This window comes from Fringilla coelebs, assembly GCF_963513975.1.
Source record: "Fringilla coelebs genome assembly, chromosome: 5".
In the NCBI taxonomy this organism is placed as follows: Eukaryota; Metazoa; Chordata; class Aves; order Passeriformes; family Fringillidae; genus Fringilla; species Fringilla coelebs.
In genome coordinates, this window is record NC_140033.1 from 35,037,160 (window position 1) to 35,052,605 (window position 15,446).

General features: G+C 35.3%; 1 protein-coding gene across 2 annotated transcripts in view; it reads left to right on the top strand.

The window, feature by feature from the left end:
* Nucleotides 1-15,446, top strand: part of CNOT2 (CCR4-NOT transcription complex subunit 2) — an 84,911-nt gene that overhangs the window by 59,945 nt on the left and 9,520 nt on the right. For both annotated transcript variants that reach the window (XM_084206077.1, XM_084206078.1), the window contains exons 3-12: nt 408-474; nt 3,798-3,945; nt 4,549-4,731; nt 7,099-7,178; nt 8,308-8,433; nt 10,938-11,062; nt 12,578-12,698; nt 12,814-12,970; nt 14,743-14,804; nt 14,901-14,950. In XM_084206077.1, the coding sequence (XP_084062203.1) occupies nt 408-474; nt 3,798-3,945; nt 4,549-4,731; nt 7,099-7,178; nt 8,308-8,433; nt 10,938-11,062; nt 12,578-12,698; nt 12,814-12,970; nt 14,743-14,804; nt 14,901-14,950 (1,119 nt within the window). The remainder of the gene's footprint in view (nt 1-407; nt 475-3,797; nt 3,946-4,548; nt 4,732-7,098; nt 7,179-8,307; nt 8,434-10,937; nt 11,063-12,577; nt 12,699-12,813; nt 12,971-14,742; nt 14,805-14,900; nt 14,951-15,446) is intronic.

The following is a 15,446-nucleotide window of genomic DNA, read 5'->3' on the forward strand; positions in this document are numbered from 1 at the left end:
TATGAAACTCTCATTTGTTGAGCAGGAAGGGATCTGATTGTATGAGGCATGTTTTGAAGAGGAAAAAGTCCTCTGATTTAAGTAAATGAGTATTTCTTTTTTCTGTAGCGGTGGGTCTTCTGGTTGCATGGGTAGAAAACCTGAAAGCTTTTAGACCTTCTGTGCTCTTTGTTGTGAGTAAAATTTGTGATTATACAGGTAAAGTCATAAATTTTGTTGATGTGTAATATATTTTTACAGGTGTTACTGTGCAGATATTTTGGGGAGTTTCTAAAATTTTTCATGACTTTGAATGAGTTTTCAGTTGTTTTGGTTTTCTTGGCGTAACATGGTGTTGTCAACTTCCAGAGCAAGGTAGTGCGATATTTTTATGTCTTTAATAACCTCTTATTCTTCTTATATTTTAGATGCTGGCATCACCATCAACATCAGGTCAGCTGTCTCAGTTTGGGGCAAGTTTATACGGGCAACAAAGTAAGAATTATTTTTATTAATAATATGTTTATCTTGAGCTAAATATATTACAGTTTGACACTCTGGAACATGCAGATGGCTTTTTCTGGTGATTGTGTAAAAATGACAGTATGTCTCCTTACATACAATTATTTTAAGATACGTTTTTGCTTTGTTTAGTATGCATTTTTGCAGTGTTTAGTGTGCGAAATATCATATTGTCACTTCATAACTGCTAAATATCATACTGTAAAAAAATTATGTGATTTAACAGACTCTCTGAAGGAAGATAGGAAGCTGAGCCAAAATGAGCCTAGTTCAGAAAAGTATGTAAGGAATAGAAGGAAATTATACCTTAAATATAACTGATATTTCATGCTCTACGGGAGCACTAAATCTTGTGTACATGCTTGGCAACTTGCATTTGGCAAAGAGCTATGCCATTAAGATTATTGCTTTCTGTATCACTGTTTTTTCTTTCCTTGACAATGTCATGTGTCTGCCACTCATATGGACATCGTTGTAATAGAAGAGCTATAGAGTGACAGTCACGGTGTAATGCTACCTCAAGGACCATCTCACTTAGGGCCAGCATTGAGAACTGAACCTCCTGGTAGCTAAGAGATGCACTCAGGCAGTGTCTCAGAATATCTGAGTTAGATACAGTTCCACAAGAGAAACTGGTTGTGAATGTCATCTCTCGTGTGTCACCGTATGCTTTTAAATCTTTTCTGCTGTCTTGCTAAGTGCATCTGACTCAGATTCCAAGAAAAAGTGTCTTCAGAGTACTTTAGAGAGTCTGGACTTTTTTATCTAGGCAAACTAAAAGCTTTGTTTGCTAGATGCATGGCCTTCCCAACTTCTTTTGGCTTTCTTCAAATGGTTTGAAAAACACGGTGGCATTCTGGGGTGGTTTTTTTGCTTGTTGTTTGGTGGTGTTGGTTTTTTGGAAGGTTTTTTCCCCTATCTCAGTGGCTTTTGAAGAGTGGCCTTGTAATAGAAACTACCATTTTATTATGCTACTGAGATTTATATGAGCAGCTTCTAACCAGTTCTGAGAGTCATGTTTGGCTCTTGTCTTTTAGGTGCTGATTCTGGCACTGTTAAACCTTTCAGACTTTACTGATACAGATACTGAAAAAGTTTATTCATTCTGTTTGTCACAGTCATTTGTTGTTTATTTTTAAAGGTCATCTTTTTTATCAACTTGGTTTTTCATTCAGTTGGTTGCTGTGCCTAGGATGTAATCTCTGTAGTATGGAGACATACATGCCTACAACCTTGATAGTAAATATTATCAGGTGTCAGTTTCTACCAGATCTTGAGAAAAAGGGGCAAGAAACTTTTTTGTTGAAGTCATAGTTACGATTAAAATACGTTTTAGGAAAAACAAAGCTGATAGTGCCTATGCACTTTTAAAGATTGGTAGCTGTCAGTCATTAAGCAAGATGTCGTATTACAGCATCAATGTAACCTAAACTTGACCAGTACTGGAAGGAAATCTGCAATTTCATTGGTCTGCCTCCAACATAACCCATATAGATCTTGTCTCAGTTAGAAAACTGGAAAAATGAAAGTGTAAGAAAAAAGGGGTTTTGTTTTTTTTCTTCTTAGAGTGAGTATTTCAACTGCCCCTCCTTGCCAGCAATATGGTTCTACTTCACTGTAACAACCCTCATCAGTAAAAAAATCTAGTTTAAAGAAAGCCAATAAGAAGAAATAACCATCAGTCTCAAAGTGGCTTTGCTAAAACAAATGCTTGCACAAAATTAGGTTGAATATCCTAATTGTGTCCTTTGGTGGGCTGTATCTAGTTTGGAAGTGTATGTTCTTTACCATTTTATTTTTTAAATCCCATGTAATTGTTAATCAACATGAAATACTATTTATAATACATATTTATGCTCATTGAAATTATTCTGATGCAGGAAATTGCCAAAATATTTACAGTGAACACTTTGATGTAATCAACATTTAATGAAATGTTAGGATGCTTATTATAGCAAGTCACACTACCTCTTAATCTGAATGTATAGAGATAAATCTGAGTGTTACACACTTGAGTTTTATTGCAAACTCCCTGGATTTGCAAATTGTAGGATAGGACACAGACTGCAGTTCTTAGAGTGTAAAAGCTGAATGACTGGGAGATTTCTTCAGACCTTGTCCATGATAATAATTTGAGCATATGCTGTGTCTGTTTTTTGCATTCTTAGTATTTAACCACTTTATACACTGGCATATTCAGCTCTTCTGCTGGGGTATTCTACCATGGGAGAGTGCTGATCCATCAGAAATTTCTTTTGTTTGGTCTGCAGGGTAAGATTTTGAGTTCTGTCAGTCTGCCTCAGCAGCCTTATGCCAAAGCAATAGGAGCTGTCACAGCCGTCATTTTTTGTATGCTAAGTTTGTTATTATTGCCACATTGCACTAAATGATTTTTTATTGTCTTTGAACATAATTCTGAGACTTTTTAAACACAGAAAAGTGATGTGAGAGTGATGAAAAACTTTATTAAGTTTTTGGACATTTTAAAACAGGGCAGTAACTGGTTATTTTGTGCTGTTCTCAGTTGAAGTAATTTAATTTTTTACCTCACTGAAATGCTTGCTTTATTCTGTCACACACAATTGTTTGGTTTTAACAATGTGATCAAAAGTATTTTCTACTCATTCTGTTTTTAAATGCTGAAAGAGGGCTGTTAAAATTCTTCTTGCTTTCTGTTCTGATAAGGTCAAACTTGATCATAGACACTGAAGTACTGTTGCCATTAAGAAGCAACTTGAACTCTAAAGAGAGAATTGGCCTCAAATGTTGCTTTTGTTGTCCTAAAAGCATTATTATTGTTAATTAAAGATCCATCCACTTCATTTTCTTATCAAAGATTTGCTTAATTTTTAGCAAGACAAGTCAGTGTTCTAAATACTGGTCAAATACATACTTGTTTATTCAGAAGTAATTAGCATATTTCTTGAGTGCAGTTACTGATTTTCCTAATATTTTGCCTTCTGCTGAGATAAATTGTAGATTTTGATGTCCTTATTGAAAAACTCAAAATTCAATCCTTTATATACAGGATATGTCTCAAAGGAAACAAAATTTTGTGAGTGACTTCAGAGAAGTTCCTCAAAGAGCCTTTCCAAAGTTAAACAGATATGGGCCTAAATTTGATAGTTGAGTTTCTTCCATCCAAATAAGGACTTCGTTTTTACACTGCACTTTCCTTCAGTCTTTACACTTTTTCTGTACGTTGTCAGCATAAATTGTTTCCATCTATACCTGATGGAGAAGACCTTGTTCCTGATTGCTCTGTATCTCCACCCCTCTGAATTTTTTTTCAATAGGTGCACTAGGCCTTCCAATGAGGGGAATGAGCAACAATACCCCTCAGTTAAATCGCAGCTTATCACAAGGCACTCAGTTACCGAGCCACGTAACGCCAACAACAGGGGTACCAACAATGTCACTTCACACGCCTCCATCTCCGAGCAGGTATTTATCAATAGCGGTATTTCTGCCATTGTGTCTTTCTGCAGAGCTCTTGTTAAATGTTCTGCATATTTTGCCTCATACTTTACAGTCTGATAAATTAAAAAAGAAGAAAAGTAGTTTCTATGGACCACTTCCTATGTTAGGGAAATAATACCGTAAAAAAGTAAGGGTTTACTGTAAGACAGTTTTATTTTTGTATATAAAAGACAAATTGCTGGCAAATTCTGCTTCAGAATGTAAGAGGTAGTTATTTGATTGTACAGTTAAAATTTTGCTTTGGTGTCATACACTGCATGAGAATATAAAGATAGTAGGTCTGAAGTGCTCATTAGAAAAGACTTGTAACACCTTTTCATATGTATAATACTTAAGTATTTATCTGAACCTGATGAAGGACTTGATTAGCATGTAGTAGGTCATTTGGTATTTCTGAAGAAATCCAGAACTGCATTAATTATAGAGAGTAGTCCAAACACAATGTCTGGTCGCTAAGCACAAACTAAGTTGCAACAGCTTGGAGTCCATCCTGCATTAGTAATCTATAAATGAGTAGCCAAATACTGTTTCACAGATTCATCTCTGTGAATGGTTTTTCTTTTTCAGGGGGATATTGCCTATGAATCCTAGGAATATGATGAACCACTCCCAGGTTGGTCAGGGCATTGGAATTCCCAGCAGGACAAACAGCATGAGCAGTTCAGGGTTAGGCAGCCCTAACAGAAGCTCTCCAAGCATAATATGTATGCCAAAGCAGCAACCCTCTCGACAACCTTTTACTGTGAACAGGTAAGGCTCTTAAATTGGACCATCCCTGTACAGCCAGAGACATGCTGCTCTGGAAATGTAATTTCTGTCCATTAGAATAAATCTTGAAACCTGTGTCATGTACTCATGTCTGGGCAATAAACTTCGAAGCTCCTTATAATATTCTTGTAAGATCTTTGAGGCCTTTAAACTAAGTTCTCTTTCTTACTATTGAATTTCTGCTGCATCCGCTTTAGAGTATGTGATGTTTTTCATGTATTCCCAAGGTTATTTTTGAAACATACCTTGAATTTTCAGCATATGCATCTTCTGTTTTAGAATTGTTCATCTAGGACTTTGGAAGAAGTAAGACAAAATTTAAAAACATGATAGTTATTTTAGAAGGGAAGTAAACTGATTCAGACACAGTAAGGATCTGGTATTTAGCTTATTTAAATTCTGGAATGATACAGAAAATTCGTTTAAGGATGTAGTGCTCATTTGGAGGCCAAAAGTTTCTCAATAGTTTTTTCTCTTTTTCTAACTCTGGGCAGGATACTAACATCACAAATCATTAGGCTTTAACTGTGTTACAGTGGTCTGTTTATGCTTCGTTCATATTGATAAACTTGTAGTAAGCAGTGTCTTAGTTCTAATTATTTAATGTGTGTAGTCACAGCTTAGCATGGCTGCCTGCTTTTAAAGCTCAGTTCCATTACCTCATGATCTCTGTGCTCCCAGTTGAGTCCTTTTTCTTCCTTCAGGCCCTTCCTCAGAGGAGTGATTATTAGACAGAGCATAAACAAGCTCATGGTGGTCAAGGTGCCACCTCTAGCCCAATCTACTATTTTACAAAATGGGTAAAGGAAAGTGAAGACAAATGACATAATTATCTGAAATTTAATCAGATTTGTTTTGTAGTTTCACATTGATATAGGCATACAGATGCTGTTCTCAAGCACAGCAAATTGTGATCCCGTAATAGCAGTTTGTGGTCCTGGAGCATGAAAAGACTTTGTATCTTGCCTCTGATTACACAAAATTTGCCTTTTCTGTCCTGTCTAGGGGCAAGTAGAGCTGATAATTTAAAAAGATAATATATTTTAAAGTATTTTTGAAATTTGAGATCACAAACAGATGAAATAGTAATATACTTTAAAACTATGTGCAGTGGGCAATGATACTGGATATTGATGCATGTATACAAAGTACTGTTAAAATATTATTCAAATAGGTAGCTGTAGATAATGAAATCCCTGTGTGTAGGAACTTTTGAATTGAAATACTTATCTTTTACTGTTTACATTGCTCACTTTTAATAAGCTACAAGTTTTACATTTGAGAAGGAAATATCTCTGAAACAATGACTGGCTCTTATTCCACAGTTTAATAACTTTTGGAAGTATAGTAGTATACATATCCAATAGCTAATTAAGGTGTTTAACAAAATTTTGAAATTACTCATGGGGAAAAGAATTTATGGCATTTGCTTGTCAGGTGCATGAATTATGTGACTTCAAAGAAGCATTTTCTGAATAGTTGTTTAGTTGAAGCAGTGAAAGTTTTTAGGCTAGGTTTTTGAACATGAAGCATTTGAAGGTGTTTCAAATTAAAGTTAAATGCTTCAGATTTGTAACTGTAAAAACTTTGCATAGGTAAAATTTCCACTGGGGAACCTTTTCATATTTTTATTTATGGAAACTTCCAAAATATCAGCTTCTATCCTGTTACAGGGAGAAGTGGATGTTGTGATTTCCCACAGGGCAGACATTCAGAATTTCACTCAGCTAGGGGCCTACCTTTGGGCTTCTTGGCTGGATGAGATGGATTATTTGTGAAGCTGCCTGTGGAATCACAGTAGTCCTACATGATACTTAGATGTTTTCAAATGTTTTTGCTTGACTGTATGAACCTTTAGCTCATGTCCTTGTATGACAGAGACCATCCCTCTGCTCACAGTAACGCCATGTGTACATGGTCATGATTGAACACCATAACTTCAGCAAATGAGTCCTGACAAACTTGGTCTTTTTCATGATCCAGCTTCCCACCTGCCTGTGAATGGATTGCAGCCTGACTTTGAACTACTGCATTTAATGCTGCTTCATTTTTGTATATGAAATTATTGAGTAATGGTCATGTTAGTCATAACTTGTTTGTTGAGAGATGTCTTAATACGCAATGGCTATTAAAAAACTAAGCTATTTTGAAGTCATTCCAGTTGACCTGATTGAGCAGTGTCTGATGCTGCTGCTCAGTGTTTTGAGAAAATAATTAAAAACCGAGTTTAGTCCAATATGGGTTGCTTAGCCTAGAAATAATATCAATTTTTTTCTACCTTTAATATCTTCCACTAGAAATACAAAGTATATATATCCTTTTGTCTGACTTCCTGGATTTTTTTCACAGTATGTCTGGATTTGGGATGAACAGAAATCAGGCATTTGGAATGAATAACTCCTTATCAAGTAACATTTTTAATGGAACAGGTGAGTTTACTGTCTCTAATGTTGACCTTAAACTACAATAGAGGTTTTTTTAAAATAAGTCTAATTAATAATACTTTGTTCTGTGTCAGTGCAACTTTCTAACAATTTTCTGATGTTCCATAGAAACGCTGCTCCAAAAGCAGTGCTAGGTAACTGGTACTGCTTTATAGCAGTGGATTTTAATACTTTTGAAGACAAAGTGAAAGTAGTTCTGTAGTATATTTGCCGTACATCAAGTGCTATAGATTATACTTTTTCAGTCAGAAATGCAAAACAGCTCTTGAACTTGTAAAAGGTATTGCTGAAGATTTATCCATATTCTATGAAAACATTAGATATGTAAAAGCAGTGGGAAAGCTTTTTTTAAAAAATCTCAAACTCCTTTGGAACAGCTGGTTTATCATGTAATCCTTTCAGTCAGTTGTGATTTTTCTCTGGGAATTACTTCTTCACCTGAATTTAATGAACTAAAGAGGGGAAAATATCTTGGTCTGTAAATTATTTAGGTTCATGTGTGCTGTTGTTTCTGTATGTGGCTGTGTATATGAAGCAACCTGAGGTGCTGGTGATGTCATAAGAGTGGAATGGTTTGGGCATACCCTAGGACATTGTGACATTTTTATAGAGCTGCAGCTCTGGCCTCACCTCTTTAGCATTTCCTGCTGCAAATCAAAAAGTGTTCCCCATGTAACTTGCACTGCATTGGCTTTTCAGCTGCTTCAGCCTATCTTACCTTATCTAAGGACAATAGAGCTCTTTGATGCTGCTGCTAATATGGGTTATTCTCTCAAATTTCTTCTTGATAGTTCTTCAGATTTAAAACAAATTTAAATGCCTATTCTAGAACTGGTAAATTTTGATAGTTTGCCCGTATTTTATGTGTACAGACTTTAATTCAAGAAGAGTAGACTTTACTAAATGCTACTATCTGTCATTTGAAAGCAAACTTCAAACATACTGATGCTCTTTCGGGTAGTCTTGTAACACAAAGGCTGTAGTTATATGTAATAATTACTGACTGAGAAAAAAGATCAACTTGAAAGAAAATATGTCCCACATTTATCTTGCTCATAATGAAGTCTTTGACAAAAATACATAAGGGAGTTAAAAATACATGTTTTTATTGTAGATGGAAGTGAAAATGTGACAGGACTGGACCTCTCAGATTTTCCAGCACTAGCAGACAGAAACAGAAGGGAAGGAAGTGGCAATCCAACTCCATTAATAAACCCTTTAGCTGGAAGGGCACCCTATGGTAAGACTATACTTTTGAAAGCTCTTTGAATGAAATGAAATTTGCTTGATTCACCTGTTGCTGTTCATAAGACAATAGACAGTCTTTTCAAAAATGCCAGACAGGTGAGCTGCTAAGTCTCATTTTTAAAAACAAATAATTTATACCTGTGATTGGAGACTCCCTTTCAAAAGTATTAGAATACATGTGTTTTCATTTTTCTGTCAATAGGGATTGTTGGGGTTTTTTGTCTGTACTGTATGATTGCTCTGAGGCTGCTCACTCTAGAAATTTCTTAGGCAATAGGTTTTATTCAAATTACATGTAGACAACAGCTGTTGATGTCTGAATAGCAAATTGCAGGGATAGTGTTTTATTAGTAGAGATGTTACTGTGTAAAAAGTCATAAGCTGTAAACTTGCACTGTTTATTTGATAGTATTTGGTGTTGTACTCTTCAGTGTCACCCTTATGGTGAACATCAAATTTCAAAAATTAACCTGTAAGCATCAATTATTATCACTCAGATTCCAAGTATGTGTCATATAATTCTTGCTGTACAGGTTAAAAAATAATAAAAGGAAAAACCTTTAGGTGGATACAAATCTTACTATTTGGGTCTTGAAAAAAAATCAGGTAAGCTTAGCGTGAGGTACAAAACTTTCTTTTTGTTACTGCTTTAGTAGATTTTGTTACGCATGTTGCATCAGCTCTTGTGAAAAGTTGCTTTTATAACCATAAGTTATTTTTGTGACACTTGTCAAATTTTGAACCAAAAATAACCTAGTGTTTTCTAACTATAAAACACTAGTGTTTTTCAGAGATAGGTCCAACTTCAGTTGGACAAAAGAGATACCACATTATCAAGAGAAAGTAGCCTTATGGATTTGGCATAACCAGGGCCCTCTGCATAAGATAGCTGTCAGAAAGAGTTAAACAAGTTGAACTGAATTGTTAAACATGGGGGAAAAGTGACTTCCCCAAATAAAGACACTCAAAACCAAGCATGAATGGATACTTAGTACAGCTTGAGGCTTATGTAATATTTTGTCCAACATAGAATGGCTTGGGTTGGAAGGAACCCTAAGGACAATCTAGTTCCAGCTCTGGAAAAAGAAGACAGTATGTGAAAAATTGATAGAAGATAGGAGGGAGATCCACACAGATGTACTTCCAGCACGGAGCTTGAATTCAGTTTTAAACAGCGCTGCAGCATAAAAATGTCTGTAATTGCTCTTTTGCTTACACCATTTCCCCATTTTGGTACTAGCATAGCTGTTTGCATGACTGCATGATAAACCATGAAATAAAGTTCTCTAAAGAGCTACCCTGAGCATCTGCTTAGTGCAGCAGATGTGTTTGGAGGTAAAACAGTCAAAAAATGAAAATGTGAAATACTTTGGATGTTGTCTTCCAGCACAAAATGTGGAGAGCACTTTTGGTTGTGGACAAGAAAGAGCAAGTTCTAAACAGAGCAGAGACCTACTTTCCTCATGCTTAATTATTCAGGAAAATTGTATTTCAAATAACTTTTAGATGGAATAAGAATATCCATTAAAGTTAATTCATTATCAATTTTATTCATCCAGTGGAAGAAATTGTAATAACTCTGGATGAAAAGGCTGAACAGCAGAAACAAGATTAACTCAATGTTGGTTTTTTTCCTTAAATAAAGAAACTTTGATCTCTAATTCCAGAAAACTGAAGAAAGTCATGTGTTGTCATCTACTGAACCATTTTAGTACTATCCATCTACTAAGAATCTTCAAAAACCAGGACCTAGACTTCCTTCTGTCTTCTGTTCTTCTTGTGCGGTGTCCTTTGCAACCAAATCACTGTATTATGTCTCATCAAAGTCTAGTCACCCTTGGGTGTGTGGTGGCTTGTTTGGTTTGGTTTGAACTGGCATTAAAAAAAAGTACCTGTTAAGTAGTCAGAATCCATGTTCCAATGTGACTGGGTTGCTGTTTTCTTAAGTTAGGATCAGAGCACTGAGAGTTGTCAGGCTAAATGTTTTCAGTTTTTGTACTGAAAGTAGGAGTCACTTTCATGTCACAGGCAAGTATTTAATTGTTAACATATTCTGCTGCAAGTTAGCTGGTTTTCCTTTGAGAATATGTGCTCCTGAAGAGATTATGCAAAAAAATTCTTCATCCACTTAGGGGACTGAGAAAAAATGTATTATACTTCTAAAAGCAGTACATCCTTATCAGTGGATTTACCTAAATACAGCTTTTAACAATGCCTGTAAAGATTATTTGATTATTTAGATGTGTGGAACAGGTGCAGTGGATGTGCCTATGAATTTAACCCAGAGTGTATCTCAGCTCACACTTAAATAAGAGGCTGTAGTCTAATATGTGTGGGTGTTTTGAATGAATATGCTTTGTTTTGCTTTACCTGTTTCTTAAGTCATCGCTGTACAGCTTGCGCGTAATGAAAATGGACAGTAAGCAAGATCAGCAGAAGAAAAAGTTTTTACTTAGCAGTCATTTAATATTATTCTTGCTTTCATTTTGATGATAGTTGGGATGGTAACAAAACCAGCAAGTGAGCAGTCCCAGGACTTTTCAATACACAATGAAGATTTTCCAGCATTACCAGGCTCCAGCTACAAAGATCCAACATCGAGTAATGATGACAATAAATCTGTAAGCAAACCTTAAATCTTCTCATATTTGCATTGTTCATACTTCTTTTGATGATTATATTTTAAAATGGTCAGTGATTATATTTGTAATAAGAGATTTTCAATTTTGCCCTTCTAAATTAATGAGAGATTTTGTATAAGCAGCATTTAAAATGTAATTATGGAAATGGCATTTCTTAGTAAGGTTTTTGGTCCAAACAGTCACCCGGCTTGGACACATCAAAACTTATTTTTGAGAATTGCTAATATTTTTTAAGTTTACAATTTGTAATTTCTTTTCTATCAATCTTAGCTCATCTTTTTGCTACTGATGCCTCTCATCAGTAGTAGTAATCTACACATTATAGGATTTTTCTTCAAAGTTTTCCAATCCTTTAAAAGATAGGTGGTACAATATCTCTTTAAGGTGAAATGCTTACTGGAGATGTGGAATCAGAGGGAACAAACTCTCTTAATAGAGAGCATTGATGACTGTATTGTAGCCTGATGAGGTACATTATATCTTAAGTATTGGTATAATTATTGTGCATTAGATGTATAGCTTAGAGCATAAGATTATGGGCTTTTCTTCATTGTTTACTCTGAAAACCTTGTAATAAAAAAAATGCTATTTTATGCAAACAGGGAATAAAATGTGGATGGCAGAGGACACTTTACTACAGGATTTGACAAAATGTTCTAGTTTCTGATTGGTTTATTACTTCTAATTGCAAAAAAATACGTTAATGACAGTGCCATAAATACTGGTGAATAAGTAGTAGACATGACTACAAACTCATGTAAGAACTAAAAAATGAACTGCCCAAAAAGAGAGACATGAGGAAGTCTGGCCCCCAAGTGTTGTGGGCAGTTTTATCATGAGGAAACTGTTTCGATAGGATTAGTACTGTGTGCAGGAAGGAGAGAGAGAGAGTAAATGTGATTAATTGTATAACTGTAGACTTGTTATAAAGACTGTGAAAGAGTAAGAAATTATACATATGGTTAATATATTTTGTCAGTAGATACATTCCTGGAGCATAGTCTGTTTTCTTGGCAGATGCAGTGTTTATATCAGACGTAATGTTTATATGTCTTTCCTGATAGCTGCAAGTGTGCCAATTGTATGTTGCTTGCACCTGAAGTTAGCTTGAGTATTATCTGTTATTGTGTCATGGAGTGTTATTCAGGAGCAGGACTATGGGGAATATCCATGATGTGATGATCCAAAGGAACCTCTAGTCACAGGCACTTGGGATGTCCACTGTGTATTCGTACTTGAGTGTAAAATAATTTATTCTTCTAGACTGCAAATTTTTAGCCTATTAATAGTAGTTCTGTATGACAGGTATACTTTAGAAAATAGTTAAATAGTGCATGAGGTTTGTCAACAGAGCTCAGGGGCTTCAGCTTGATGCCATTTCTTGAAGTGACTTGATGTACTGACTTAGAGTGCTTGACTGAAAAGGTATGGTCAATAAGTATTTCCATTTTGGTTTTTTTTCTTCATACCAACTCTGCAAATTATCTTTAATAGAATTTGAGTACATCAGGCAAAACATCATCCAGCACAGATGGGCCCAAGTTTCCTGGAGATAAAAGTTCAACTACGCAAAACAACAACCAGCAGAAAAAAGGGATCCAGGTGTTACCTGATGGTATGTGTCATTCCACTTTTTCTGCTTTGAAAGTTTTGACAGTCATTTAGATTACCTTGTTGATTCCTCTTCCTGCTTCTTAAAAAGAGAAAGTGAATTTGTTCTTCTTTCCAAGGTCGGGTTACCAACATTCCTCAAGGGATGGTGACGGACCAGTTCGGAATGATTGGCTTGTTAACATTCATCAGGGCAGCAGAGACAGATCCAGGAATGGTACATCTTGCATTAGGAAGTGATTTAACAACACTAGGTCTCAATCTCAACTCTCCTGAGTAAGTTTCTAGGATTTAATCCTGTCTTTACTTTTGGTTTTATTATGCTGTCATTCATAGTTCGTTCACTCGACTATTAAACCCATAAGCTGGTTTGCCAAATAAGATTTGAAAATGTAATCACAATAAAATAAAATTTTCATAACAAAGAGAATTGTGCTTCAGGGCAAGCTTTAATAAACCTAGTGGCTTTGCTTATTCTCTTAACTTCTTTAGGACTTTTTTCAAGGAATTGACAGTATATTGTTTATAAATGTAATGTATACATTCCTTTTCTAATAATAATATTCCTTGGGGATATTTACACTTAAGTCTCAGCAGTTCCGGGATAAATTAGATTTATATAGTGTAATGATGAACCGAACACCTGCAGTGTTGGGCTGCACTGAAGATTAGTTTAAATGAAAGTACTTGACTTCCAGTGACTCAGTTCACCTAAATAGACTAGTTTAGTCATCTAGGTTCGCTATAGAGGCAGTGGGGAGAAAAGTAGTTAGTGACCGCACAAATGGTAGAAGAAGTGCTTTAGACAGGGGAGATGAATAAACAGCCAGCCCAGGATGCCTTTTTTTTTACACTAATTGCTGAAGGAACTCAGATCAGTTTAGACAAAACTGGTTCTTTAAGGTGACTGCAGTTGTGAGAAAAAATTGATTTCTGGTGTTCTGACTTTCAGCTGAAAATCTCACACCTTTTTGTTTTATCACAGATTTATATAGTGTTAGCCTTATAGACAGAGTACTATATATATTTTAAGATTTGCACATAATATATTACAAAAAACAAAGACCAGACAGCGTACACACATAATTTCCATCTTTCATAAATTTATTTGGAGCTGCATGTAATCAGGGAAGCTTGATGAATGTGGATATCAAACACAGAAAAAATGGCTCCTTATTATTCTGCTTTTCTTAGCAGCTATGCTGTAAATAACTGTACTTTTAGTATTTAATTACCATATATAGTGTATTTAGGTTCTTGGGTAGAGAGGATAGGAGCTAACATTTGATGCAGACAATTCCTATACTGTAAAGCTGATTTTACTTCATGCTGCAGAAAAGCTTTGCAAACAGCCCATGCAGACCTTGGTGTCCGGCCTGCCATCTTTCCTTATGTTAAATATCTTCCCTTGCTCTGTGGATTGTTTGAAAAACTAAAACTATGTCACATATGAAAAGGCAAATGTTTCTGTCCTGTGTGGTAGTTTGGTTGGTAAAAATACTTGTGTGACATAAAAACTTAGCACAGCAAATGCTCTTTTAGAAACAAAATTTTAGAATTTTGTATATATTGCTAGTGGCTTAAATTATCCCTTCTAACTCCTGTTTTGAAGAAGAGTAAACTCTTTACTTTTTAGTTGTAAAAAACAACCTGCCAGTACAAATTTTTCCTCCCCTTTTAAATCATAGGCTAATAAATCAGAACCCACCAGGCTTGTGACAACCATTCCTGGTTAAGTTGAACCCCTGCATAATAACACTGGATACCTATAAAGGTTGGGACCTCTGGCACCTAACTTGAAGGGAAGATAGATTTAAAAGGAAAGTTTGACCCTGTAGTTTCCCATGGCAGTTTAAATGCAACCTTGCTCTGCATATTAAAAAGAAAAATAATAAATGTAACTGCTTTAGGAAAGTTTCTTTTTATCTCCTCACCCCAGCTAGGGATTTGGTTGTGTGATATATAGTTCTTAGGTTTGTGAAATTGATTATGGAGGGGTTGGTTGGTTGGTTGTTTTTTATAAATTTATGTTTTTCTTTTTTCTTCAGAAATCTTTATCCCAAATTTGCTTCCCCGTGGGCATCATCACCTTGTCGACCTCAAGACATAGGTAAGAGAGAAATAACTATTAAATTTAGTATTAATATTTGCAAATTATATTCATTTACATGTCTTAATAGTTACATCAATTCCGTTTGTTTTTTAGACTTCCATGTTCCATCTGAATACTTAACTAACATTCACATTAGGGATAAGGTGAGTATGTGTGTGTGTGTGTGCGCGCATTTTTTGTTCATTTATTACCAGTAATTTTCTAGATTTTCTTTCAGATAGATATTCAAAATCAGTCCATTTTGTGCATGTCCTCAGTCTTTCTAGAAGCAGTGTTAACAGGCTGATGGGACACATCAAGTGCCCATTATATCTTACAAAAAAGAATGGGCATGCAAAAGAATAGCTAAAAAAGCACAACATGTTTTTGAGAGTTTGCCCTTCATGTGAAGTTGAAGTTTTTTGTGATATAATTCAAATGGCAAATTAAATTGAGGTATTTCTTCTTGAGATGAGATCAAAATTGTGTTCTCATTTATCTGTTGCATTCCATATCTACATGAAAAGGGATTTTTTGAGATATGTTTTCTTTCAACTGTTTGAAGGGATCATTGAAAAAGAGCATAAGAAATTTTAGTAGTGTTACTTAATAGGGTGTGAAGGGAGCAAATACATGTAGAAGTTGTGGGTTTGGGTTTTT